This window comes from Cetorhinus maximus, chromosome 4 (assembly GCF_964194155.1).
Source record: "Cetorhinus maximus chromosome 4, sCetMax3.hap1.1, whole genome shotgun sequence".
NCBI classification, from domain to species: Eukaryota; Metazoa; Chordata; class Chondrichthyes; order Lamniformes; family Cetorhinidae; genus Cetorhinus; species Cetorhinus maximus.
The window spans coordinates 72,341,002-72,367,622 of NC_135882.1; the positions used below are offsets into that span (position 1 = coordinate 72,341,002).

Genomic DNA, 26,621 nt, shown 5'->3' on the forward strand with positions numbered 1-26,621 from the left:
AGACATCAATGGGGAGGAAAGAGGAGGTGGGAGGCTGAATTCCTCTCCAAAGCGCGATCACAGACCCCGCACTGACCGGGGAGGTTTACAGATTGAATCAATTCCGGCCCATTAATCAATTCCTTTCCTTGCGCTGTTTCGGCGACGGAAGTGATTTGTGTGTTTCCGGGTCAGGGCTCGGGACGGATCCTGAAGACGAGGAGGCCGTGGGTCGGCGCGGTTTCCTGGTAAATGTCCGCCTTTCAAACCAGCCGGTGAGGGGAGCGGGTGGTTATTACTGTACTGGCCGGGGGTGCAGCTCTCGGACTCTCGGTAAAGGAGTACAGGCCCCGGCCACCGCCTCCGGCCGCTCTGTTACTGCCGGAGTCCGGCTCTTTAACGAGTGGTGAGTGAAGGGGGGGGGACCGCGGCCCCGGCCGGTCTTTACTAACCGAGCTGCAGGCCATCGCTCCGTTTTCTGTTTCCCCCACTTTGGCGGGGTAGCGGGTAGTCTTAGGGCCCCTTGGCTTTCAGTGACTTGTAGGTGAGAGTGAAACAGCTTCAGTCACCGTGAAGTGGCGTTTACTCAGTGAACCTGACGCTGCTCCATCTTAATCCCAGCATTGATGGATTTTATCTTCCAAAATGTATCATAGTTTGTGAGTATCTTATCTAATGTAGAAATTATATTACAACTGTGAGTTAACTCAGTGACGCTTTCACCTATTAGAAAACATATTGGTTCAATTTCCAATGGGTTTGGGGTTCCTCATTGCAGTTTAGGGATTTTGGTTTTTGCATGAGCAAGTGATTCAGTTGGGAAGTCTAGCCGAGGTTAGAGGAGACAGTTAAGCTAAGAATATTAATTGTTGCAGAAGGGCCAAAGATGGTAGCTGTTAGTGAATTTGCGAACCACAAAAAAAAACCTTTAAGTTAATTGTAAAGTTTTTCAAGGCATGAACGCCATTTAGATACATTGATTCAGTCGTTGCATTGAAATTGAATGGGCTGAGCAAAGGCAATCTGATGGAAGCTGATTTGTAGAAGCAAATAATTGAGCAGGAGGTCGTCATTGGTAAGAGCGGGCATCCTTGGACTAATGGAAAAAGCCAGAAGCCAAACCACAAACTACATTGCAATATGAAGGGAAACTAAAAAGCTACAAATATAGGCTTTGTAGGGCAGACCATGATGGTAACTAATTCTGAAGTGTGCAATATCTTGCATTATCATTCTTTTGAGATGCTCGGAATTAATACCTATTATTCACCAAAATGTTTTGAATAGATGAAAAAGCACTGGGTCAGGCGCATAACATTATATTAAACATATTATTACATAAGTTCCAGTGCAATATGCCAATTTAGTCTATGTATCCAATAAGCTAAATGTCATGCAGTATTGCATTGGAATTTGTATTGTATCCTTTGTGATGGTAAATTCTAATTAAAAGGTTGAAAATGAAGGACCCACTTTGTGGTGTACTGTAATTGTGTACAGTCATTCTTGTAGCAGTTGGCTAGTGTAGGGAGCTCAGTTATTTGATTTTGTTTTTAATCCCATATTTATGCATAACATTCTTGATTTTTTTTGGTGACCATCAGTTTAAACTTGTATGAGAAAACAATTTATGGTGCTTATTGAAGAGAATCAAAATACAGATGGACAGAATAGGAAACCAAAGAGATGGATTTTGAGAGAAACGGCAAGATGGAGCGTTTTATGGATTGACAGGATAGAGGGAGCCATAGTTGGAGTGAAGGGTGCTGCTGGGATGTATAGCTGGAAGAAATTGCTCAATCAAGGTTGGGTATGACTGGAAGGGTTTGAAAATGAAGTTAAGGACTTGGCAATTGATAGGCTGGGGGACATGGAGCTCAGTGAGAATGAGGATGCATGGTTTAGTGCATGGGGAGACTACTGTGATTGTAATTTTTCTGGAGAACATGTGTCTCATATAGCATCTTAATCTTGTAATAATTAATGAGCAGTTTTGCTTGCATCCAATTTACAATCTATTTACTTGTGCATGTAGGTTATTTCATGGAGAATTCCAGGCATCAAGAAAATATATTAATGTTTAGTGGATTTAGATACTAAAGTGATTGCAGATTTAGCAAATTAGTTGTGAAATTACATTTTAAAATTCTGTACTGAATATCAGTAAGAATACCAGTCTTATTACATGTTTAATTAAATCTGTTCTTTGCACATTATTGAGCTTACCCCTTCCCGTCCCAACGAGCCACAGTGGTAAAGGTTAGACTTGTTGCAAAATATGATCCCCGTTTGTTGCTGCAAATTCCGAATTAGTATCGGCTTAAACCAGCATCTCCCCACCCCCACCCCCGCCCCACCACTTCTAAAAGGTGGTCATAATTATGTAGCAGACCTGTGATCATAAATTACTTTTCCTTCACCGATTTCATAAATTGGGGCATAGGCTACCAGAGTAAAAGGACTAATAAATTTGTACATCAATGATTAAGTCACAGAGTAGTGTGTACAGTTTAGATGCCCCATTTTAGATAATGTTAAACTAAACTATAAAAGCATGTATGACATAGATTTACTTAGATGATGTAAGGGATAAGAAACTACAGTTTTGAGGAACGAGTAAAGATAGTGGGATTATCTCAAATGAAGAGAAGGCTAAATGCAGATTTAATGGAGATTTAAATTTTGTTGAGTAAACAGGGAAATTCTATTTCCTCTAGTTGAGGAATCATTAACAAAAGGTTATCAATTTAAAATTGTGACTAAGAAAATGAAGAGCTATTGGGAACATTGTTGGAATGTGGAAAGTTTTGCTTTGTGGAGTTGTTAAGGCAGAGTCCATTCTACTTTTTAAGGGAAGAGTGGATAAGTATTTGAATCAAAAGAGGCTCCAGAACTCTGGGAAAGAACAGGGCAGTGGGATTAGTTTTTGTTTTTTCCTTGCAGACTCAGCACAAGATGCAATGAGTCAAATGGCTGCCTCCTATGCTATAAGTGCTGGTCCTATCACTTTACTACTCAGTATATCTACTTGTCTGGTATAAACATGCCATGAATAAAAGTTGAAAATACCAAAACAGATTCAGCAGTGAATAAGCTGCACTGACCTCATTGGGCAGGTTTGTTTTGTCCAAATAAAAAGTCAATGTTAATTTAATCAAGGGCAACTATAAATCATCAGAATATCCTTAACTTCTTCCTACCCTGTAGATTAATCTGAAAGAGCAAAAGAAGAAAAATATCGGTACAAATATTAAAAGGACTTTGTTGTTTTGGATTTATAGATCATGCTCCATTGAAGCCCCCACAATGGCCTTAGCTCTTGCATATTTATGGGGAAAGGTATCATCTCTTCTATGATTTTTTCCCCCTTTTTGCTAATGTTGGCGACTTATGGATTTTAGATCTACAGGTGCCAGCAGGCATCTGATACCTTTCCCAGGTGGCAGTTCTTTCTACTTGTGCCAGGAAATTAATAGGCTATTCAAACATGATTTGAAGCCATTCCAGCCCGCGCACACATCTAGCAGAGGTAAGTGAGTACTAATCAGGAGTGATACTCCTGGTTGGTAGTTTATTTTTCCCATCCTTAGCTTCAGAGGCTTGAACCCAATTGTAGAAGACTCAGCCAAGCTAAAATTGGCCAACCGGGGTCTGGAACTTTCCTGTTGTGTAGCTGTGTAATACATGTTGCATTTTCTCATCTGAGAAGTTTATAACTCCTCTCTTAAGATAGGTAAATCACATGGTGAATGAAAATTGAAAGATTTGCATTTGTATAGCATCTTTTACAACTTCAGGATGTCCCAAAGCTCATTGCAACCAATGAAGTGCTTTTGAAGTGTAGGCACTGTTGTGATGTAGGAAGTGCAGAAACAAATTTGTGTACAGCAAACGGCAATGTGATAATCACAAGATAGTCTGTTTTAGTGATGTTGGTTGAGGGATAAATATTGGCCAGAACATTGGGGAGAACTTCCCTGCACTACTTCAAAATGGTACCACTGATTTTCTTTTTAATGCCTACCTGAAAGGGAAGACGGAGCCCTGGTTTAAACATCTCATCCCGAGTACAGCATCCCTGCCAATGCAGCATTCCCTCAATACTGACCTGTAGTGACAGCCTAGGTTACGTGCCTAAGCCCCCAGCGTGATCTTGAATCCATAACTTTGACTCAGGTGAGTGTGCTACCCACTGAACAGCCGCAGTCACACAAAGTTCAAGGGTAGCAGGTGCGTGGGATACATTCAAGTATCCCTCCAGGTCTCATCCTGATGAGCAATTTTAAGTTGCTAGATATGTTCTTAATCTATCCCATTTAGCACAGTGATAATGCCTTGCAACAAGATGAAGAGTGTCCACCTTGTGAAGACAGGACTTGGTCTCCACAAGAAGTCTCAGCTGCTAAGCCAGCAACAGAAGAGGATAAAGGTACAAAAATGAAAGGGAGACGAACACAAATATTACACTTAAAAGTAAAAAGAGTCAGTCTTCTTAGATGGCTTGAAGTCAGTTATGAACATATGAATTAGGAGTAGGCCGCTCGGCCTCTTGAGCCTGCTCTGCCATTCAGTAAGATCATGGCTGATCTGATTTTAACCTCAACTCCACATTTTCCCCCCTACCCTCGATAACCTTTCACCCCCTTGCTTATCAAGAATCTATCTACCTCTGCCTTAAAAATATTCAAAAACTGCTTCCATCACCTTTTGAGGAAGAGAGTTCTAAAGAGTCATGGGAGTAATGGAATGTAGATTTCAGGTTACTATCAGATCAGCCATGATCATATTAAATGGCAGAGCAGGTTTGAGGGGCTGAATGGCCTATTCCTACTCCTTGTTCATATAACCCTCTGAGAAAAAAAAATTCTCTTCGTCTGTCTTAAATGGGCGATCCCTTATTTTTAAACTGTGACCCCTAGTTTTAGATTCTCCCATAAGAGGAAACATACTTTCCCACATCCACATCCACCCTGTCAAGATCCCCCAGGATCTCATATGTTTCAATCATAGTCGCCTCTTACTCTCATAAACTCTAGGCAAGCCAATCTTTCCTGAAGACAACCTATCCATTCCAGGTATTAGTCTAATAAACCTTCTCTGAACTGCTAATGCATCTACATCCTGTCTTAAATAAGGACTCCAATACTGTACGCAGTACTCCAGATGTAGTCTCACCAATGCCCTGTATAACTGAAGCATAATCTCCTACTTTTGTATTCAATTCCCCTTGCAGTAAACGCTAACACCTATTAGCTTTCCTAATTACTTGCTGTAGCTGCTGTCAGGAAACTATCATATTTTTCCTAATATTGTGGGATATTTTAAAGCAGGCTTGCGTGTGTGGGGTGTATGGTTTTGTGTATGGGGCGAGTTTAACTAAACTAGAGATGATTAGACTGCAAATGATCAAAGAAGTGAAGTGTAAAACAGGCGTTTGAAATGGAGATGAGTAGTTAGTGTGACGTCTCAGCAAATAGTGTAAATGAAATTTTCAAGATAAGTGGCGAAGTGTTTGATTTTCAAAAGAATATGGGAAATGTTTACAACTGGCAATATAAATAAGGCAAGGTTATTACGTTGATTTCTTTATTCCAAAAGTACTGGCCATAATAACATGAAAGATTGTTATATTCTGGGAAAAGTAACTTCTAAAGACAAGCTGAAACAATGGAATTTACAGATCAAAAAGGGAGAAGTATATTTAGAGAAGAATGGAAGGCTGTGTGAGTTCTTGAAAGGTGACTGTGAAACAGACTTGGAGGGGTGGGGGGAGGGGAGCCTCTAGCCATCCTGCAGAAGTTTGCTGTCCCAATAACCAAAGTTGTGTTAAAAGCCTTTGGCATTCCATTGTCCAGTGGGTGCTTGTGGTAAAACTGCTGGATGACTTTATAAATTAGGAATCTATTTGGACTGTTGCCTTAAAGTGGGTGTGTGGTTGGGAGTCTGGTTAAGTAGAAACTTTGGGAACTGTTATAACTGTGTAATCTTGTAGTGTTTAAGTAGGTTCTTTTGTTAATAAATGTTTTAATTTAATCTTTAAAATCTCTAAAGGTGGTAGTAGTCTCATTACTTCTGATTTCAGTGCAGACTCCAAAAAATAGGTTAATACAAATTGCAAAATTGTTGTGATAGTGTGGCCAAGTTTCCCCTGTGGATTTGGTCAACCTGGGAAATACCACCTGCATACTAACCTTTTATGGTTCATGCACTAGGACACCCAGGTCCCCCTCTATCTGAGCTCTGTAATCTCTCACTGTTTAAATAATAATGCTTTTTATTCTTCCTGGCAAAATGGACAATTTCCCATTTTCCACATTATGCTCCATTTGCCAGATGTTTGCACTTAATCAATCTATATAGCCTTGTAGCCTCCTTATGTCCCCTTCACAACTTACTTTCCTACCTATCTTTGTATCATTAAATTTAGCAACGATACCTTCAGTTCCTTCATCCAAGTCATTGATATGAATTGTATAAGGTTGAGGCCTCAGCACTGATCCCTGTGGCACACCACTTGTTATATCTTGCCAACCAGAAAATGACCAACTTCTGCCTACTTTGTTAGCTAGCCAATCTTCTATCCATGCTAATATGTTACCCCGTGTACAACAAGCTTTTATTTTTGCAGTAACCTTTGATATGGCACCTTATCAAATTCCTTCTGGAAATCTAAGTATAGTACATCTACCAGTTCCCCTTTATCCACAGCACATGTGACTCCTTCAAAGAACTCCAATAAATAGGTTAAACATTTTTTCCCTTTTGCAAAACCATGTTGACTGTGCTTGATTACATTGAATGTATCCAAGTACCCTATTATAACATCTTTAATAATAGCTTCTAACATTTTCCCAATGACAAGTGTTAGGCTAACTGGCCTATAGTTTCCTGCACTGTCTGTCTCCCTTTTTGTATAAAGGAGTTACATTAGCTATTTTCCAATCTAATGGAACCTTCCCCAAATCTAGAATTTTGGAAAAATAAAACCAACACGTCAACTATCTCCCTAGCCACTTCTTTCAAGACCCTAGGATGAAATTCATCTGGACCCAGGGATTTGTTAGCCCACAGCTCCAGCAATTTGCTCAGTACTATTTCCCTGGTGATTGTAATTTTCCCAAGTTCCTCCCTCCCTTCCATTTCCTAATTTACAGCTATTTCTGGGACGTTACTTGTATCTTCTACAGCGAAGACTGATACAACATACCTGCTCAATTCATCTGCCATCTCCTTATTTTCCATTGCTAATTCCCCAGACTCACTTTCTATAGGACCAACGCTCACGTTGGTAACTCATCTTTCTTTTCTAAATAACTATAGAAACTCTTGCTGTGCCTCTCTATTACGCTAATATATTTCTAGCTAGCTTTCTCTTGTACTCTAATTTTTCCCTCCTTATTAACCTTTTAGTCATTCTTTTGCTGTTTTTTTTATATTCTGTCCAATCTTCTGACCTGCAGCCCATCCCTGTGCAATTGTATACTTTTTCTTTAAGTTTGATACTGACTTTAACTTTTTAGTTAACCATGGATGGTGGGCCCTCCCCTTGGGATTTTTTTTTTCTCGCTGGAATGTATCTATTCTGTGTATTCTGAACTATCCCCTTAAATGCCTGCCATTGTATCTCTATTGACCTATCCCTTAACTTAATTTGCCAGTTCACCTTAGCTAGCTCTGGTTTCATGCCCTCAAATGCCCTTATTTAAGTTTAAAATAATAAATAGTATAGGATCCACTTCTTCTCTCCCTCAAACTGAATGTAAAATTCAATCATATTATGAATGCTGCTATCTAGGGGTCATTAATTAACCCTACCTCATGAGGCCTAGTATAGTCTGCTCTTTAGTTGGCTCCAGAACATGCTGTTCTAAGAACCTATCCTGAAAACTTTGTGAACTCCTCATCTAGGCTACCTTTGCCCACTTGATTTTACCAGTTTATATGTGGATTAAAATCCCCCATGATTATCGCTGTACCTTTCCGACAAGCTTCCATTATTTCTTCTTTTATATTCCATCCCACTGTTAGGGGTCCTGTACACCACTCCCACGAGTGACCTCTTGTTTTTATCATTTCACATCTCTACCCAAACCATTTCTACGTCCTGGTTACATGAACTTATGTCACCTCCCTCTATTGCGCTAATACCATTATTTATTAACAGAGCCATCCTTCCACCATTTCCTAGCTTTCTGTACTTCCTAAATGTCTCTCACCTTCAATATTCAGGTCCCAATCTATGTCATCCTACAGCCATGTTTCTGTAATGGCTATTAGATCATACTTATTTATTTCTATTTGAGCTACCAATTAATCTGTTTGTTTCAAATACTAAATGCTTTCAGATACTGAGCCTTTAGTTTCATCCTTTTATTATTTTTGTAACCTCTAGCCCTATCTGCTGATCTACTGTAGAACATCAGTCCCAGCATGGTTCAGGTGTAGTCCATCCCAACAGTACAACCCTCACTCTCCCCAGTACTGGTGTCAGCGTCCCACAAACCAGAACTCACTTCTACCACAACAGTCTTTCAGCAATGCATTCGTTTCTCTAAGCTTATTTTCCCCATGCCAGTTTGCACATGGCTCAGGTAATAATCCAGGATTATTACCTTTTTAAGGTTCTGCTTAATTTGGTGCTAGCTCCTCATTGAAGAGCCTGTGAAGAACCTCTTTCCTTGTCTTGCCCATGTCGTTGGTACCTATATGGGCCATGATGACTGTATTGTCTCCCTCCCACTGCAAGTTCCTCTCCAGCCATGAGCAGATGTCACCAACCCTGGCACTGACAGACAACACAGCCTTCTGCACTCTCGCTCTTTGCTACAGCGAACAGTGTCAATCTCCCTCACTATACTGTCCCCTACTACCCATACATACCTTTTTTGCTACCCCCTCCACGGTGCCATGGTCAGTCAGCTCACTCACCTTGCAGCCTCCAGTCCCATCCAAACAAGCTAAAAGAACCTCAAACCTGTTGGACAATCGCAAAGGCTGAGGCTCCAGCACTCCTGCCCTCTGGGCCCCCTTACCTGCCACACTCGCAGTCACGTCCTCCTGTCCCTGACCACTAACCAAATCAGAAGACCCTATCCTAAGGGGTGTGACCGCCTCCTGGTACAAAGTTTCCAGGTAAACCACCCCCCCTCGATGCATCGCAGTATCTGCAGATCGGCCTCCAGCCCAATGACACTGAGCCAAAGCTCCTTGAGTCGCAAACACTGCAGACGTGTTTGCCCCTGGATCACAATGGCATCCATGCTGCAGCCATGACACATCACCTGTCCTGCCATCTTTAATGCGTTTTAATTAACTATTAATTATTTTATTCAATTAATTATTTTCCTTTTTTATATATTTTATTAACCTTACCACCAGTTCATATACTATTTTAAGCCTTAGGAATAGAATAGACCTTAACCACTTAACAGATACTTGCCAAACAGCTAGCTTCTTCCTTGTAGTAGAGTAAGAACCAATTCCTACAGGGTGAAAAAGTTAGGAAAAGCAAAGGAGCACCTCCTTCACCTGACTCCCAGCACTCTTGTTCAAAGTTGCACCCCAGATAGTACTGTAATATTTATATGGCTAGTACAGTTCAGTTTCTGTATAAATACTGTAGCTACAGGAGCAAGTCAGAGGCTAGGAATCCTGTGGTGAGTAACTCACCACCTGACTCTCCAATGCCTGTTCATCTACAAGGCACTAGTCGGGAGTGTGATGGAATACTCTCCACTTGCCTGGATGAATGCAGCTCTTGCCTGGATGAGTGCAGCTCCAATACAGTGAAGAAGCTCAACACCATCTAGGACAAAGCATCCACAAACATTCACTCCCTCCACCACTGGTGAACAGTAGCAGCAGTGTGTACCATCTACAAGATACACTGCAGAAACTCACCAAGGCTCCACTACCATCTAGAAGGACAAGGGCAACATATGCATGGGAACAAGACTCTGTAAGTTCCCCTCCAAGCCACTCACCATCCTGACTTGGTGATATATCGCCATTCCTTCACAGTTGCTGGGTTAAAATCCTGGAACTCCTCCATCCCCCTCCAATAGCACTGTGGGTGTACCAACATCGCATGGACTGCAGAAGTTCAAGAAGGCAGCTCACCACCACCACCAACTCAGAGCAATTAGGGATGGGCAATAAATGCTGGTCTAGCCAATGAAGCCCACATCCTATAAAATGAATATTTTAAGCTGAGAAATGTGTATGATGGAAGGCCCCATGTTGGTCCCCTAATCTCCTGAGCTAATGGTTCATAACTGCTGTCCTAGTTTGGACTTTTGCACTCCCAAGTTAGCAAATTGGTTAGGCTTCCCAGTTCAGATTAAGTAAGATCTGAAAGTGTGACGACAAGTTAGGTTTTGTCTGTGATGAAACTCCCTACCCAGAGGTTCAATATCTTGTTGACACCAACTGTCTGGGCTTGCATGATGAGGCACTGGAATTCAAGAAACCAGCAAGGAATTATTGCCTTTAGGAGAGGAGGAGGTGAATTATGGGAAGAGAACTGATTTGAAGGAAGGAGAAAAAAAAGTAGAAATTAGGAAAATAAAAAATAGAAAGCACCTTGAATACTTGAAGAAAAATATCCATAAGCATTTCTATACCAAACAAAACTTTGACAAGCTGCTAAAATTGCTATTTTAGTAATTTGGCAACATAACTAGCAGCACTTGAAGGTTTAACACATTTGTTTCATTGGTGAATCACTGGCAATGTCTTTTGGATGAAACCAAGGCCCTGTCTGCTCTTTTGGGTGGATGTAAATGATCATGTGGCACTATTTCAATGAAGAGCAGAGGAGTTTGCCCAGTGTCCTGGCCAATATGTATCCCTCAATCAACATCGCAAAAACAGGTGGTTGAGCTATTATCACATTGCTATTTGTGGTAGTTTTCGGTGTGCAAACTGGCTACCACATTTTCTACATTTCAACAGTGAATCTGCCCCAAAAGTACTTCTGTAAAACACTTTGTAACACCAAGGCCGTGAAAGGTGTTATATAATTGCAAGTCATTTTTATGATTCAACAGAAATGTCGGTGGATCTTAGCAGTGAAGCCTGGAGTTTTTGCTTTTACAATCATAATATTGCCTTGATCAAACCAAACTTGAAATTTTGACTTGAGAAATCGGGCAAATGGATACATTTCAAATAGATTTGGAGATTTCAATTAAATTTTGGGAATTCAAACAAATGGTTCTTGGACATCAAATGAGTGTTGACAGTGCATCCTCAGATGCCATTGTTCCTGTAAAAAGTATCGTTAACAGTCAAGGTTTTGTACCCCATTTACTCAAATGGTTGTGCAGTGTTTTTTTAAATTAAAAGTAATATGGAAATGTTTTGCATGTGCCATGTGAAAATCAATTTATTTTTTAAAATATATATAGGTCCACAGAGTAAAGTATGGATTTTAGACAAATGTCAAATGGTTTTATTCAGGTAAAAGAAATGTGAAAGCAGATGGTGTAATATCTCTTACAATCTCCATTGAAACCACTTATGTTGGACTTCAGGGAGGATGTCTCCTGTCATTGCCTTTTTGTCCAAATTGAGCAATTATAAATGGGGCAAGTGTAGGTCACCTTTCTGATGCTGTTTTAAAAACAAAAACATATGTTGAGGAAAGCAATTTTAAAAGTGCTGTAAATAGAACTGTACTTGTTTTTCTCTGCATTTTTCATCGGACTCCTAACAGACTGTTCAATAATTGTAGATTACATGTTCTCTACTTTCTTCTGCAGTTGCTGCAAGTTGGGGGAGGAGAGGAAAGAGTGGAGTCCAGCCACTTAGTGACTGAAAAGGGGGTGTCACTCTGAACTATTATGCTGACTGCTTTCAGATCACCAGTAGCATTCGCTCCACTTAGTCTGCTCACCATCTCAGGTGGTACTTGTCTGCAGCATTTCTGACAGCGAAATTTTTCAGTTTGTGCTTCCCGAAGATTTAAGAATGAAAAAACTTGCAATTATATAAAGCCTTATCATGTAACCTACAATTATTGAACAGTCTGTTAGGAGTCCAATATGTACATCCTACATGGAAAGAAATGCCCCATTTATAATTACTTCACCCACATGATATGTACATTTATTGTGTGGATAAATAGAACAACCATTTTGCACAAAGCTGTGATGTAAGTTTGGATGTTTGAGGGGAATGTAGACCACGACTCCAATTTAACATTGCAACCAAAGGTCAGCACCTCTAATAATATAGCACTCCTTCAGTACAGCACTGAAGTAAAAAGCACATATTTTATGCTCAAGATGAGAGTTCTGTCAACTGATCCAAGTTGACACAGATCTTACCCAGCCTGCAGTGGATGTGAGTTTTGTTTTGCCAGCCTTGGAGCTTGGCACAATTTTGGGGGTTTCCTTGGGCGTGGTCTGGGCTGCATCAACAATAGATTCAGTTTCAGCTGACTATAGTGCCTTAGTGAAAAACAATTACCACAATTTTGAGGAAGTGCATTATTGAATCAGTTCTATATCAAAGATTATTTGCAGCTGTGCTGTAGCCAAATGCATAATGCACCAATTGTTCCAGATTTACCTGCTTTCTGACACAAGCTTGTAATATACCTCAGATTTCAACAGATTTGGAATTATTCCAGTTCCTAAAATTAGATGTTTTAACTTTCATACTGATAGTAATTTAGTAACTAACTGAACTGGTTGTTGTCTTTAGATCAGTACTTAAAATGTATTGATATTAGACTTTCAGTAAAGCATTATGATGGACATGTAAGATTGTGATATGAAATGAAGTTATCTAGCAAAACTAATTTGTAGATTTGCCATCTAAATTTGGTTGTCTGTACAGTATTATGTTGAGATGGTGAATTAAGTGTTGTAGCAATGTAATAGATTGATTGTTTTCCTCTGCATTGTAATCCCATACATGTCATTCTTGGGCTCAAAAGGAACTTGGAAATCAATTTCCAAAATTAATTTGCAGCACTATATAAGTAGGAACATTTTTTATTTATTCTTGCATGGGATGTGGCCATCGTTGACTAGGCCAACATCCCTGATCACCCTTGAATTGAGTGGCTTGCCATACCATTTCAAAGGCCGTTAAGAGTCCCCACATTGCTGCAGGCCTAGAGTCACATGTAGGCCAGAACTGGTGAGGATGGCAGATTTCTTCTCCTAGGCATTTCTAAAGTATAAGTTGAAATATGAATGATAAACCAAAATATGGAGAGATCGGAAGGGGTGACTAAAGGCAATTCCAAAAGGTAGGTTTTAAGGAGGGTCTTAAAGGAGATGACAAGCCATACCTATTTAGGAAGGTGATTCCAGAGGTGTGGATGGGTGAAAGGAGAGGAGTTAACAAGAGACTGGAGTCTGAGGATAAAAGAGCTTGGGTGGAGTTTGGAGTTGTGGGTCTAGAAGAGGCTGCAGAGATGGGAAGAGGGGAATCCATTATAGGATTTAAATGGAACGATGAGAGTTTTAAATTTGGGGTTTGGGGGATTTGGGAACCAATGTAGGTCAGCACAGATGACAGCAATGGACAAACAGAACTTAGTGTGGCATAGGATATCAAGAAGGCTAATTGAATGCTTTCCTTTATTACGAGAGGAATTGAATGTAAAGGTAAGGATGTTATGCTTCAGTTATACAGGGCATTGGTGAGGCCACATCTCGAATATTATGTGCAGTTTTGGTCTCCTTATTTAAATCCTATAATGGATTCACCTCTTTCCATCTCTATAACCTCTTCTAGACCCACAATTCCAACCCCCATCCAAGCTCTTTTATCCTTGGTCTCCAGTCTCTTGTGTACCCCTCTCATTTCACCCATCCATTTACTCAGTCAGGGCTCTGGAATCACCTTCAATAGGTTTGGCTTGTCACCTCCTTTAAGACCCTCCTCAAAACCTACCTTTAAGCGTTGTCTTTAGGGGAGGCAGTGGCATAGTGGTATTGTCACCGGACTAGTAACCCAGAAACCCAGGGGAATGCTCTGGGGACCTGGGTTTGAATCCCAACATGGCAAATGATGGAATTTGAATTCAATTTTTTTTTTAAAAAGCTGGAATTAAAAGTCTAATGATGACCATGAAACCATTTGTTGTAAAAACCCATCTGGCTCACTAGTGCCCTTTAGGGAAGGAAATCTGCCATCCTTACCTGGTCTGGCCTACATGTGAGTCCAGACCCACAGCAATGTGGTTGACTCTTAAATGCTCCCTGAAATGACCTAGCAAGCCACTCAGTTCTCAGGGGCAATTAGGGATAGGCAATAAATGCTGGCCTAGCCAGCGATGCCCCCATACGGTGAATGAATAAAAAAAAATGTGTTGGAGCTTGTTCAGAGGAGGTTTACTAGATTGATACCTGGAATGAGCGGATTGTTTTATGAGGAAAGGCTAGACAGACGAGGCTTGTTTCCATTGGAGTTTAGAAGGGTGAAGTATGTAAGATCCTAAACGGTATTGACAAGGTGGACGTGGAAAGGATGTTGCCTCTTGAGTGAGTCCAGAACTCTGGAGCACTGTTTTAAAATTAAGGGTTGCCCTTTTAGGATAGAGATGAAGAGAAATTTTTTCTGAGTGTTGTGCAACTTTGAAACTCTCTACTTCAGAAGGCAGTGGAGGTGGGATCATCTGAATATTTTTAAGGCAGAGGTAGATGGATTCTTGTAAGGCAAGGGAATCAAAGGTAATCGGGGGTAGGTGGGAATGTGGAATTGAAAACAAACAGATCAGCCATGATCTTATTGAATGGTGGAGCAGGTTTGAGGGCTGAAAGCCTACTTCTGCTCCTATTTCGTATGCTTATACAGGCAGCAAAATTTTAGATGAGTTGCAGTTCAAGAAGAAAGGGAGACCAGCTAGTATAGCCTTAGAGTAATCAATGTTGGGGGCAGCAACAACAGAGATGAGAGTTTCAGCAATGCCTCCGTCTATGCCTTCAGCCACCTGCTCCAACTCATGCGAGGTTTCAGACAGCGCTTGTAAATATGCTTACTAAAAATGAGTTAAATTTTTTTGGTGTGTCAATTGCACCTAGGCAAGCTTGCATTGGAGTACTAGGAACACTTTTTAAAATTTTCTTTTTAAAAAAAATATGGTCACTGCATTGTATCCAGGCTTCTTTGCAGTTTGTAATACTGTGCTATAATGTCACCTAGATACTGATGCTATCAGCTAGTCATTTTTTGTAAATCATGGGAAGTAGTTCAAAGAAGTATCTTTCCATTATGACTCTTGAAAAAATGTTTTTTAGGTGATGGTCGTATTGCTCTATAACTTACAGGTAACACACTTTCTTTTGTTTTCCTCTTTTTTTAGGACTCAATATTTGAAGGTTTCCTTTTGTTGAAAAATCGGTATCTCATTTTAGTGAAAATGGGCAAGTATTATCCTGGCACCTTTGGATGATTTGTGCTGTGTGTATTTTTTTTATCAGCATATGCTGCATACTTTGTCAAAATAAGAACTTCCCTAATTAAGATTTGGGTACCTTTTTAGTTCACCATGTTTATTAATGACTTGGATGATGGAATAGAAAGCCACTTATTCAAACTTGCTGATGATATAAAGATAGGCAGCATTGTAAGCAGTGTAAATGGAAGTGTAAAATTACAAAGATCAGGTGAATGAGCAAAGCTGTGGCAAATGGATTTCAATGTTGGCAAATGTGAGGTCATCCCCTTTAGACTCAAAAAGGAAAGAACAAGATACTTTCTAATTGGTGAAAAGCTTGAAATAGTGGAGGTTCAAAGAGACTTGTATGTCCAGGTACATTGATCATTTAAAATGTCATGAACAAGTACAGAAAATAATCAGAAAGGTAAATGGAATGCAGGCCTTCATATCAACAGGATGAAAATACAAAGGAGTAGAAGCCATGCTTTAGCTATTCAAAGTCCTGGTTAGACCACGACTGGAGTACTGTGAGCAGTTCAGAGCACCACACCTTAGAAAGGATATATTGGCCTTGGAGGGAGTGCAGCATAGATTTACCAGAATGATACCTGGGCTCCAAGGGTTAAATTACAAGGAGGGAGGTTACACAAAGTAGAGTTGTAGTCCCTTAAATTTGGAAGATTTAAGAGGTGATTGTATTGAAGTTTTCAAGATATTGGAGATTTCCCTGCAGAAGGGTATAGACGTGTTGCTGAGTGGGCATGGAAATAGAATGAAATGTGAAGTTATCCACTTCTAGGAAAAATGAAAAGGATTTTTTTGCATGGTGAGAAACTGGGAAATGTTTACATTCAGAGATCTGCATGCCCCTGTATTACTGCAAGTTGACATGCAGGTACAGCAAGAAATTAGGAAGGCAAATGCCAGCTTTTATTACGAAGGCACTGGAGTATATAAATAAAGTCTTGTTGCAATTATACAGAGCACTGGCCACACCAGGAGTACTATGTGCAGTTTTGATCTCCTTGTCTAAGAAAGGACGTTATACTTTTTCCAGAGGGAGCTCACTGGACTGCTTCCTAGATTTTGGTGATTGTTCCATGAGGAGCTAGTGAGTAGACTAGGCTTATATTCCCTAGAGTTTACAAGAATGAGAGGTCAACTAATTGAAACATGTAAAATTTTTCAGGGGCTTGACAGGATAGGCGTTGAGAAAATATTTCCCTGGCTTGAAAATCCAGAACACGATGTCACAGTCTCAGAATAAGGGAAAGGCCATTTAGGACTGATGTCAGGAGAAACTTTGCAACTCAGAGCTGCAAACTTTGAAATTCGCTATCCCAGTGAGCTGTGGATGCACGGTCGTTCAGTATATTCAGTCAGAGGTCGGTAAAATTTTGGATACAAAGGGAATTAAGTATTATGGAGATGAAGGAAGGTGGAGTTGAGGCTGAAGGTCAGTTGTGATCTTGTTGATGGCAGAGCAAGCTCAAAGAGCCAAATGACCACCTCTGACTCCTGATCTTTGTGTTCTTATTACATACTTGAAGACGAGTTCAAAATTATTATGGGTTTTGATGGAGTAAAAACAGGAAATATTGTTTCCAATTGCAAAAACAGTAATAACCAAAGGGCATGGTTATAAGATAATTAGTGAAAATGAAATGGGAAATAACTCTTTTTCAGCAGTGAGCTGCAATGCTGTGGAATGCACTTTCTGAAAGCAGGTTCTTGTCGTAACTTTCAAAAGGAAATTGGGTAAACACCTGAGGGGAGAGAGAGTTTCAGCTCTATGGGGGAGAGAACAGAGGGAGTGGGAATAATTGGCTAGCTCTTTCAAAAGAGTTGGTTGAAATGCTAAAGCCATTAATATAAGCATAAGTCAAAAAATGCAAGCGCACTCATGCTTGGTAATGCTACAATAGTGATGTCCAGGTTTTGCTTCCAGGTGGCATTTTTCCAACCAGCGTAAAAACACTTCCTATCAAAATGTCATTCCAACAATACTGAACTTTAATTCAAATAATGTTATAATTTAAACTTCTAACTGAATTGTTGCATCCATGACATTTGAGGATATCTGCCACACAACAGTCCAGTTCCACTAATATATCTCTTTAAATCTCACTTTGTAGTTTAAAAAAAAACTTCAATCATTGCTGTTTGACAACTGTCACTATCTTTCAAGCATTTCATGGCTGAGTTATAAGTTTTCAAAATTCAGGAGTCCATTATATCCAATCTGTTGTAGTAACCTCCATCTCAAATGTAGGAATTAGATAAAGGCACTGTTTAAGTCTCTAATCTAAATTAAATATTTCTACAATTAAAACCTTGTGTGTTGATGCTGTTTTATAGTAGATTTAAAATGATTTGAATTAAATGAACTATAGAAAGTTTAATAAAAACATTCTTAACATTTCTCAGATGGAGAAGAGAGGACCTATGGAGGCTGTGAAGGCCCTGATGCTATGTATGTAAAGTTGATCTCCTCTGATGGCCATGAATTTATTGTAAAGCGAGAACATGCATTGACTTCTGGCACAATTAAAGCTATGTTGAGTGGCCCAGGTAAGTTGTACAGTCACTTAATTATCCACAATTAGTGACATGGGAAAGCTGGGTCTGTGGATCCAAACATTTGAAACTTCTAATTCTGTACCCACTTCCCCCGTTGTGTCCCCTCCCCCCAACCTCAATCTACAGGTGCCTCTTCATGGATTAAGAGGTGGTTTTTCCCTATTCTCTTCCCACCCCCCCAAGATTTATGACTGAAACAACGCACACAAAAAATAAAAACAAAATGCTGGAAAAACTCAGTCGGTCTGGCAGCATCTGTGGAGAGTGAAACAGAGCTCACGTTTTGAGTCCAATATGAATCTTCAGGTTCCAAAGAAGAATCATATTGGATTCGAAATGTTAACACTGTTTCTCCACAGATGCTGGCAAACTGGCTGAGTTTTTCCAGCATTTTCTGTTTTTATTTCAGATCTCCAGCATCCACAGTATTTTGCTTTTATCTCACAAAAAATAACTGCCCTGTGCCCACCCCTTTTTTTGAAAGAAACCACCCCTTTTGCAGGAAGGGCTTCTAAAAGTATTGCAATTTTTAAGAGGTTTCTGCATTAATTGTTAACATGACAGCTCCCTATATATGTAAATATTTAGTAGGGTTTAGAGGTGTGCAATCTTAAAGCATAGCCAATCTTGAGCACCAGGGAAGCATTATAGCTAGAAAGTGATATCTTTAAAATTGAATCTCTTAGCCCTATTTGCAGACAGTTCACATCCCTATGCTTTGCAGTAAATTAAACATTTTATGTGTGAATTGTCTCCCTCTGCTTAAACAAAATATCTCATAAACCTTAATGTACATATGGAGTTCTATATAGTTTTCCAAATGAAGCTTTCCTGAAACTAAACTTATGAAACTACAGCTTAAACATGGGCAAAAAAATCACTGGCAGCACTGGGTTTGCAAATAAGTTTGTTGTTTTACCAAAACCTTTTTTGTTTTTTTAGTTTCTGTGGAATGAAGTGAATTTTTCATATTTACACAAACTATTGTCTGCTAAAATGTAAGTTTACTGCATTCAAACAAATGATCTGCACCCATAAATGTTTAAGCTTTTGTTTCTGAATTTGGAGAACAAATATTGTCTCAAGAGCTTTAAATCTACTTGTTTGGCATCCTTTCCTGTAATTTGGACTGAACTGCATTATTCACCAAAATACTGAAGAGTAATTTGAAGTTTGAGGACCCACTACCTCAGACAACAGAAACAACCTAAGCATTGAATAATTGGTTGCCCATCTGTTCTGTTTTTTTAATTATGGTACCACTAAGTTTATTACAGATGTTGTTCTCTCCTCAGTGAATGTCGTTTCAGTAAATATGGTTAGTCAGAATTGCACCTCAAAACAATTATATAAAGTATTTATATAAATGAGTTTTTCTTCTGCTGATATTTCTCTCCCTTTATAACCTAGTTAATCTGATCTGGCAGGAGAAATTGTCAATCCCTTGAAACTTCCCTGAGTTTTCAGTTCTAATGAAGAGGTATATACCTTAAAAGGGAAAGATTAAACAGACTTCCTATACAGCAGCTAAGCTTGTTCTGAACCACAGGTTACCTATGAACATGCCACAAGAGTTCAAGTAGCAACAACTAAAATTGCAGATGAATGCCAAAAGGCAGTTTGATTTGCACTATTAACTATTGAGTAGTAGAAACAGAAAGTGGGCATGGTTTAACATGTTTTATGTTCTGAAATTTTGTGAAAAAATAATGTTAGATCATTAATTTTATCTTCATATTCCAGTAATCTCCATAGCAATATGTTTAAAATGTCAACTGACAGAATTCTAAACTAATTTGTTTAGTAGTGCAAAAGATTTTGTGCGTTCATGACCAGGTTAGCAGATTGGAAACTATCAATTGTTAGGTGAAGATGCCGAATTTCTTTTAATCCTCCTGTTGCCATTCCTATGGGATTTATCCACTTCCTTTTTGACTTTATCCATTGCCAGCACTTGATTCTGCTAAATTTGAATAATTAAACCTGTAACTTTTGCTTTTGTATAAAGTTAAACCTAAAATCTGAATTTGCATTACAAATTGTGTATTAAAGCTTTCTGACAACAAATCTAGTTGCTTGGGCAACAAAATATTTGGATGTTCATCAGAAAGGTGGAAAAAAAAGTACCCCTTTAAGTTTTGCTGTGGGTTGCAGCTTCTAACTGCAAGTTCAACAATTGTCTCAAACAGCAGGCTCACTGATTGGGAGACAGTTTACATCCTGAATGGTGCTTGCCACATGTCTTAGCTGAATTTTAAGTTCTCACCAATGCTGGATAACTGTATGGAACTAAAACAAAGTTAGTGTGCATTTACTCTTTCAATCTTGGAGAGTTCTGCAGCACAATTTATACAGCAGCATGCTCCCATGCACTCAGCTAGAGGAGGATATGCAGAGAGCAGGATTCATAATTAGAGCAACAAAAGCATGGTAACATAACATAAGAAATAGAAGTAAGAGTAGGCCATTCGGCCCCTCAAGCCTGCCCTGTCATTCAATAAAATCATGGCTGATCTGCCTCAGACCTCAACTCCTCTTTCGTGCCAGCTCCTCAGAGCCCTCAACTCCCCGATATTTCAAAAATCTACCTACCTCCTCTTTAAATATTTTGTGATCTATCCTCCACAACTAGAGAATTGCAGACATTCATTGCCTTCAGAGAGAAGAAATTCGTTCACATCTCAGTTTTAAATTAGTGTCCCCTTATTCTGGAGCTATGTTCCCTAGTTGGAGACTCCCCCACTAGTGGAAACATCTTCTCAACATCTGCCCTGTCAAGCCGCCTCAGAATTTTGTACATTTCAATAAGAGCATCCCTCATTCTTCTAAACTCTGATGAATAAAGGTCTAACCTGTTTAGCCATTCTTAATAAGTCAACCCCTTCATCCCAGGAATCAGCTTAGTGAATCTCTTTTGAACTGCCTGTGATTCCAGTGTATCCTTTCTTAAATACAGGGACCAAAACTACACAGCACTCCAGGTGTGGCCTCACCAACACCCTGTACAGTTGCAACAAAACTTTCCTGTATTTAAACTCCAACCCCCTAGCAATACAGGCCAAAATTTCACTTGCCACCTTAATTGCTTGCTGCGCCTGCATGCTAACTTTTTGTGTTTCATGCACAAGAACACCCAGATCCCTCTATGCTGTGCTTTTTTGGAGTCTTTCTCCATTTAAGTAACAGTCTGCCTTTTGATTCATCCTACCAAAGTGCATGACCTCTTACTTTCCTACATTAAACTCCATCTGCAGATTCCTTATGTCCTCATCACAACATGCCCTCCCACCTATTTTTGTATCATCAGCAAATTTGGATACATTACACTTTGCCTCCTCCTCCAAGTCATTAATATAGATAGTAAATAGTTGAGGTACTAGGACTGATCCTTTGGCACTCCACTAGTTACGTCTTTCCAACCTGAAAAAGACTCATAATCCCAACTCTGTCTTTGTGTGTTAACCAATCCTCAATCCATGCTAATAATCACCCCCATTACCGTGAGCTCCTATCTTGTGCAATAATCTTTTATGTGGCACCTTATCGAAAGCCTTTTGGAAATCCAAATACACTACATCTACCGGTTCCCCTTTTATCAACTCTGCTTGTTATATCCTGAAAGAACTCTAGCAAATTTGTCAAGCATGATTTCTCTTTCATAAAACCATGTTGACTGATTGCGTTAAAGCGTTTCTAAATGTCCTGCTATTTCTTACTTAATAATGGACTCTATTATTTTCCCAATGACAGATGTTAGGCTGACTGGCCTATAGTTTCCTGCTTTTTGTCTCCCTCCCTTCTCGGGGTGTCACATTAGCAGTTTTACAATCCGCTGGGACCCTCTTGGAATTGAGCGAGTTCTGGAATATTTCGACTAATGCCTCCACTATCTCTGCGGCCACTTCCTTTAAAACCCTTGGATACAGGCCATCAAGTCCTGGTGACTTGTCTGTCTTTAGTCCCATTAGTTTGTCAAATAATTTGTCCCTCGTGATAGAGACTGTTCTAAGATCTTTCCTCCCATTAGCTCCTTGCGTATCTAATATCTTTGCGATGTTTATAGTGTCCTCCACTGTGAAGACCAATGCAAAATATTGGTTTAAATTATCTGCCATTTCACTCTCCCCGTTATCAATTCTCCAGTCTCACCCTCCAAGGGCCCCACACTCACTTTAGCCACTCTTTCTTTTCATATACCCGTGGAAGCTCTTGCTGTTTGTTTTTATATTTCTTGCCAATTTACTTTCATTATTCAATTTTCTCCCCCTTTATTAGCTTTTTAGTCATCCGCTGCTGGTTTCTAAAAATTTCCCAATTTTCTGGCTTGCCACTAGTTTTCGCTGCTTTAGTTTTTGATTGGATACTCTCCTTGACCACCTTGTTAACCACAGGTCGTTCATCCTTTTCATTGAGCCCTTTTTGACCGGGATAAATTTTTGTTGAGCGTTATGAAATATCTGCTTAAATGTCTGCTATTGCTCATCCACTGACCTTAGTCTATTTTCCCAGCCCACTTTAGACAGCTCTTGCTCTTCATACTTCTGTAATTGCCCTTATCTAAGTTGAGGACACTGGTTTGAGACCCGAGTTGCTCGCCCTCAAACTGAATTTGAAACACTACCATGTTGTGATCGCTTCCCCTAGTGGATCCTTAACTACAATATCTCTTATTCATCCCACCTTGTTACACATTACTAGATCTAAAATAGCCTGTTCCCAGGTAGGTTCTGCAACATATTGCTCTAAGAAACAATCCCTGATGCACTCTACAAATTCGACTTCCATGTTACCCCTGCCAATCTGATTTGTCCAATCAATATGCAGATTAAAATCACCCATGACTATTTTAGCGCCCTTCTTACACACCTCCATTATTTCCTGACTCTATACTTTGTCCTACAGTGAGGCAACTGTTCGGGGGCCTATAGACGATTCCCACCCATGATTTCTTCCCCTTGCTATTCCTTATTTCCACCCAAACTGATTCCACATCACAATCTATTGCATCTGTATCATTACTCACCACCGCACTGATACCTTCCTTTATTAACAAAGCTACGCCACCTCCTTTTCCTTTTTGCCTACTTTTCCGAATGTCGAGTACCCTCGAATATTGAGTTCCCAGCCTTAGTCACCCTGCAACCACGTCTCTGTAATAGCTATCAAGTCATTTTCATTTATTTCTATTTGTGCCATCAACTCATCTATCTTGTTACAAATGCTGCATGCATTCAGATAAAGAGCTTTAAGCTTTGACTTTTTAAAATTATTACTCATTCTCGTTCTTGTTTCTGCTGCACTCTTCTACTTATTTTCTGCCCCTTCCTGTCACACTTTGATTATCATTTGCCTCTTCACTACCCTGCACCTCTGCTCTCTTGATTCTTTTTGATTTGTTAAACTTCCCTTCAATTGAACCCTCCCGCCCCCCCCCCCCCTGCCCAATTAGTTTAAAGCCCTATCTACAACCCTAATTATACGATTTGCCGGGACACTGGTCCCAGCATGGTTCAAATGAAGCCCGTCTCAATGGAACAGCTCTCTCCTTCCCCAGTACTGGTGCCAGTGCCCCATGAATCAGAGCCCATTTCTCCCACACCAACCTTTGAGCCATGCATTTACCTCTCTAATCTTATTTACCCTACACCAATTTGCATGTGGCGCAGGTAGTAATCCGGAGATTATTACCTTTGTGGTTCTGCTTTTTAATTTAGCCCTGAGCTGTTTGTAGTCCCTCAGCAGGACCTCTTCCCTAGTCCTACCTATGTCATTGGTATCTCTGTGGGCCCTGGCAACTGGATCCTTCCTCACCAACTCCAAGTTCCCCTCCAGCCCAGAAGAGATGTCCTTAACCTTGGCACCAGGTAGGCACCACAGCCTTTTGGGACTCTGTCTTTGCTGCAGAGAACAGTATCTATTCCCTTAACCTTGCTATCCTTTATTACTACTACATTTCTATTTTCTCCCCCCAACTTGAATGGTGCTCTCTACCACGGTGCTGTGGTCAGTTCGCTCATCCTCCCTGCAGTCTGTGCCCTCGTCCGCACCGGGAGCAAGGACCTCACACCTATTGGACAATGGCACTGGCTGAGGCTCCTCCAGAGCTAAATTCTGGATCCCCATACCTGCCTCACTCGCAGTCACATCCTCCTGTCCCTGACCACGGTCCAATATGATGTAATTATTCTAAGGGGTGTGACTGTCTCCTGAAACAGTGTCCAGGTAACTCTCCCCCTCACTGATGTGTTGCAGTGTCCACAGCTCAGACTCAGCTCTGAGCCGAAGTTCCTCGAGCAGTCAACACTTGCTGCAGATGTGGTCACCACGGATCGCACTGGTATCCACCAGCACCAATGTACTTCAGCTGCAACACATCACCTGCCCAGCCATCTCTCTTCTATTTAATTAATTAATTTGGATGTTAAATATTTTAAAAGTGAATTTCTTAACTGTACTTTTCAGCTGTAATAACGTCACCTGAATTAAACCATTTGGCCAATCAAAAGAGACACGCAAAAGATACCCACCAATAACCTACCTGTTTTCCTTTGGTGTCACACTTCAGCTCTGACAGGTAGAAACAGGCTGAAGGGGCTCTCTGCCACCGGTTTTTATCTACTGCCACCGCTGCCCTTCTCACGCAGGTCCGTTTCTCGTATATTACACAAATCAGACATTTTCTCCCCTCCCATAATGTTCTATATTGGTGTGCAGGTGGTTTGCAGCTGTTAATTTTCCTCAAATAATTTTCACGATAAACGAATAGTTGCAGCCCTATGTATCCATACTGTACCATTCCTGTGTTGATACGGTTCCCAGCTGACTTTCCATCCGCTACCCCTATAGGACGATTACTGGTAATTGCTAACCTGTTCCAATTAATTATGCCTTTGGCATCAATAGTGGTGTGGACCTTAGTGTTATCCTCCTAATTTGCTGATTCTTGGTATGTCTGGAAGTGTCAACAGTTGAAAGAGTTTTATAATTTTTTAAAAGTCAATAAAAAAAACTATTTAGTGTAGGAGCTCTGGACAACTGCTTAATGTTCTTGAGAGGTCAAAATAATCCACAGTACTATAATCAAATATTTCATGTTGAGGGTTAATCAAGATTTTAAGTGCAGTATTTTGATGTTGGTTTTTGATCTTTCAGGACAGTTTGCTGAAAATGAAACGAACGAAGTAAATTTTCGTGAGATTCCATCCCATGTGCTATCAAAAGTGTGCATGTATTTTACCTACAAGGTTCGCTACACCAACAGTTCTACAGAGATTCCTGAATTTCCAATTGCACCAGAGATAGCACTGGAACTGCTGATGGCTGCAAACTTCTTAGATTGTTAGAAAATAAAAATGTAACTTATAACCCAAAAAAAGATGTTAAGCTTCTGTATTTAACTACTTGCACAATCAATAAGTGACTTTAAAATGGTGTTGCGTATGTGTCTGATAACTCACAAAATCTTTTCTTTTATCCAAGATATGTTTTTTTTCAAGCATTGAGTAAAGATAATGAGGATCCTTTGGCTTCTTGTATATTACACAAATCAGACATTTTCTCCCCTCCCATAATGTTCTATATTGGTGTGCAGATGGCTTGCAGCTGTTAACTTTCCTCATAATTTTCACGGAAAACAAATAGTTGTAGCCCTCTGTATCCATACTGTACCATTCTTGTGCTGATACAGTTCCCAGCTGAATTTCCATCCGCTACCCCTATAGAATTGACTAGTAATAAAGTGTCTTAAAAGTACTGTAGCCATATTGTATTAGTATGTAATTGCATTTCCTCTGCACCACATCATGGAGCTTCTATCAAAACTGCAATTTCACTTTTCTAGTAGTTTATAAGTTGAGTTTGGTTTTTCTATTTCTTTATCCCTACCTGGAGTTACTATTGTCTAAACAGTTCTTAAATTCAAGTTCCTCTGCTTAAGTTCCAAGGTAACATTGTCCCTATTCTTTTTAAGTTAAGGGAGACTACAGGTAAGTATGAATAAGTTTACTGAATACCACCTTAGTTTTATTTTTTTAAAAAGCTTCATTTGCACAACTAATTCAAAGAATAATGCAAACTTGATAGGGGTCAGAGGGATTCCTTTGAGTATCTGTCAAATACTTCAAGTTTCTTCAGAGAATCTGTTTATTTTATAATTGAGATTTATGTACCTGTGGTCAACTTTCATGTTCAGGTTGAAGGTTGTCAGTAATAAGTAATGAAACTCATCTATATTTTACTCCCAGTATCAATGTCAAACACAATTTAATTTTAAACTGACATAATGAAGAGCAGTGCTCCCCTTTTGTGGCTCTTGCCTTTGGGGAAAAAAATGTCAAATTTCTATTTCTTTTACAAGCTATGTTTTTGTGATTTTTTTTCTGAGCAAGGTTAGTACCAAACTATGAGCTCATGTCCAACAGGAATTGAGCTGAGGCTGCCCAAAATTCACTTACATGTTGAATGCTTCCAGTAGATGGAGAAATTGCTCATCCTGTTATTTTTGGGATTCAAACCAAACATCCAGTTAGTATTGGGTCGATTGCTAATTCACCCAGACCCTCACTATTGCTGTCACTTTCTTTTTGGTTTTGCCTCCCCTCCCCCATCCCCAACCCCAAAAAGAATTGTATTGCAGTTGATGTACCATCCATTCCACTACAGT

The 26,621-nt window shown here is 39.9% G+C and overlaps 1 protein-coding gene across 5 annotated transcripts; it reads left to right on the forward strand.

Moving 5' to 3' along the window:
• Positions 1-25,716, forward strand: LOC144679684 (elongin-C). 5 transcript variants are annotated; one of them, XM_078540307.1, is made up of 5 exons: positions 175-385; positions 11,742-11,883; positions 15,302-15,362; positions 17,807-17,950; positions 25,112-25,716. In XM_078540307.1, the coding sequence occupies exons 3-5, from the start codon at positions 15,359-15,361 to the stop codon at positions 25,300-25,302; spliced, it is 339 nt and encodes a 112-aa protein (XP_078396433.1). In that variant the 5' UTR covers positions 175-385; positions 11,742-11,883; positions 15,302-15,358; the 3' UTR covers positions 25,303-25,716. The 5 variants fall into 5 exon arrangements, with proteins under 5 accessions (XP_078396436.1, XP_078396432.1, XP_078396434.1 ...); XM_078540310.1 differs by lacking the exon at positions 11,742-11,883 and having other exon boundaries at positions 1-638; XM_078540306.1 differs by lacking the exon at positions 11,742-11,883 and having other exon boundaries at positions 121-227.
• The last annotated feature ends 905 nt before the right edge of the window (positions 25,717-26,621 follow it).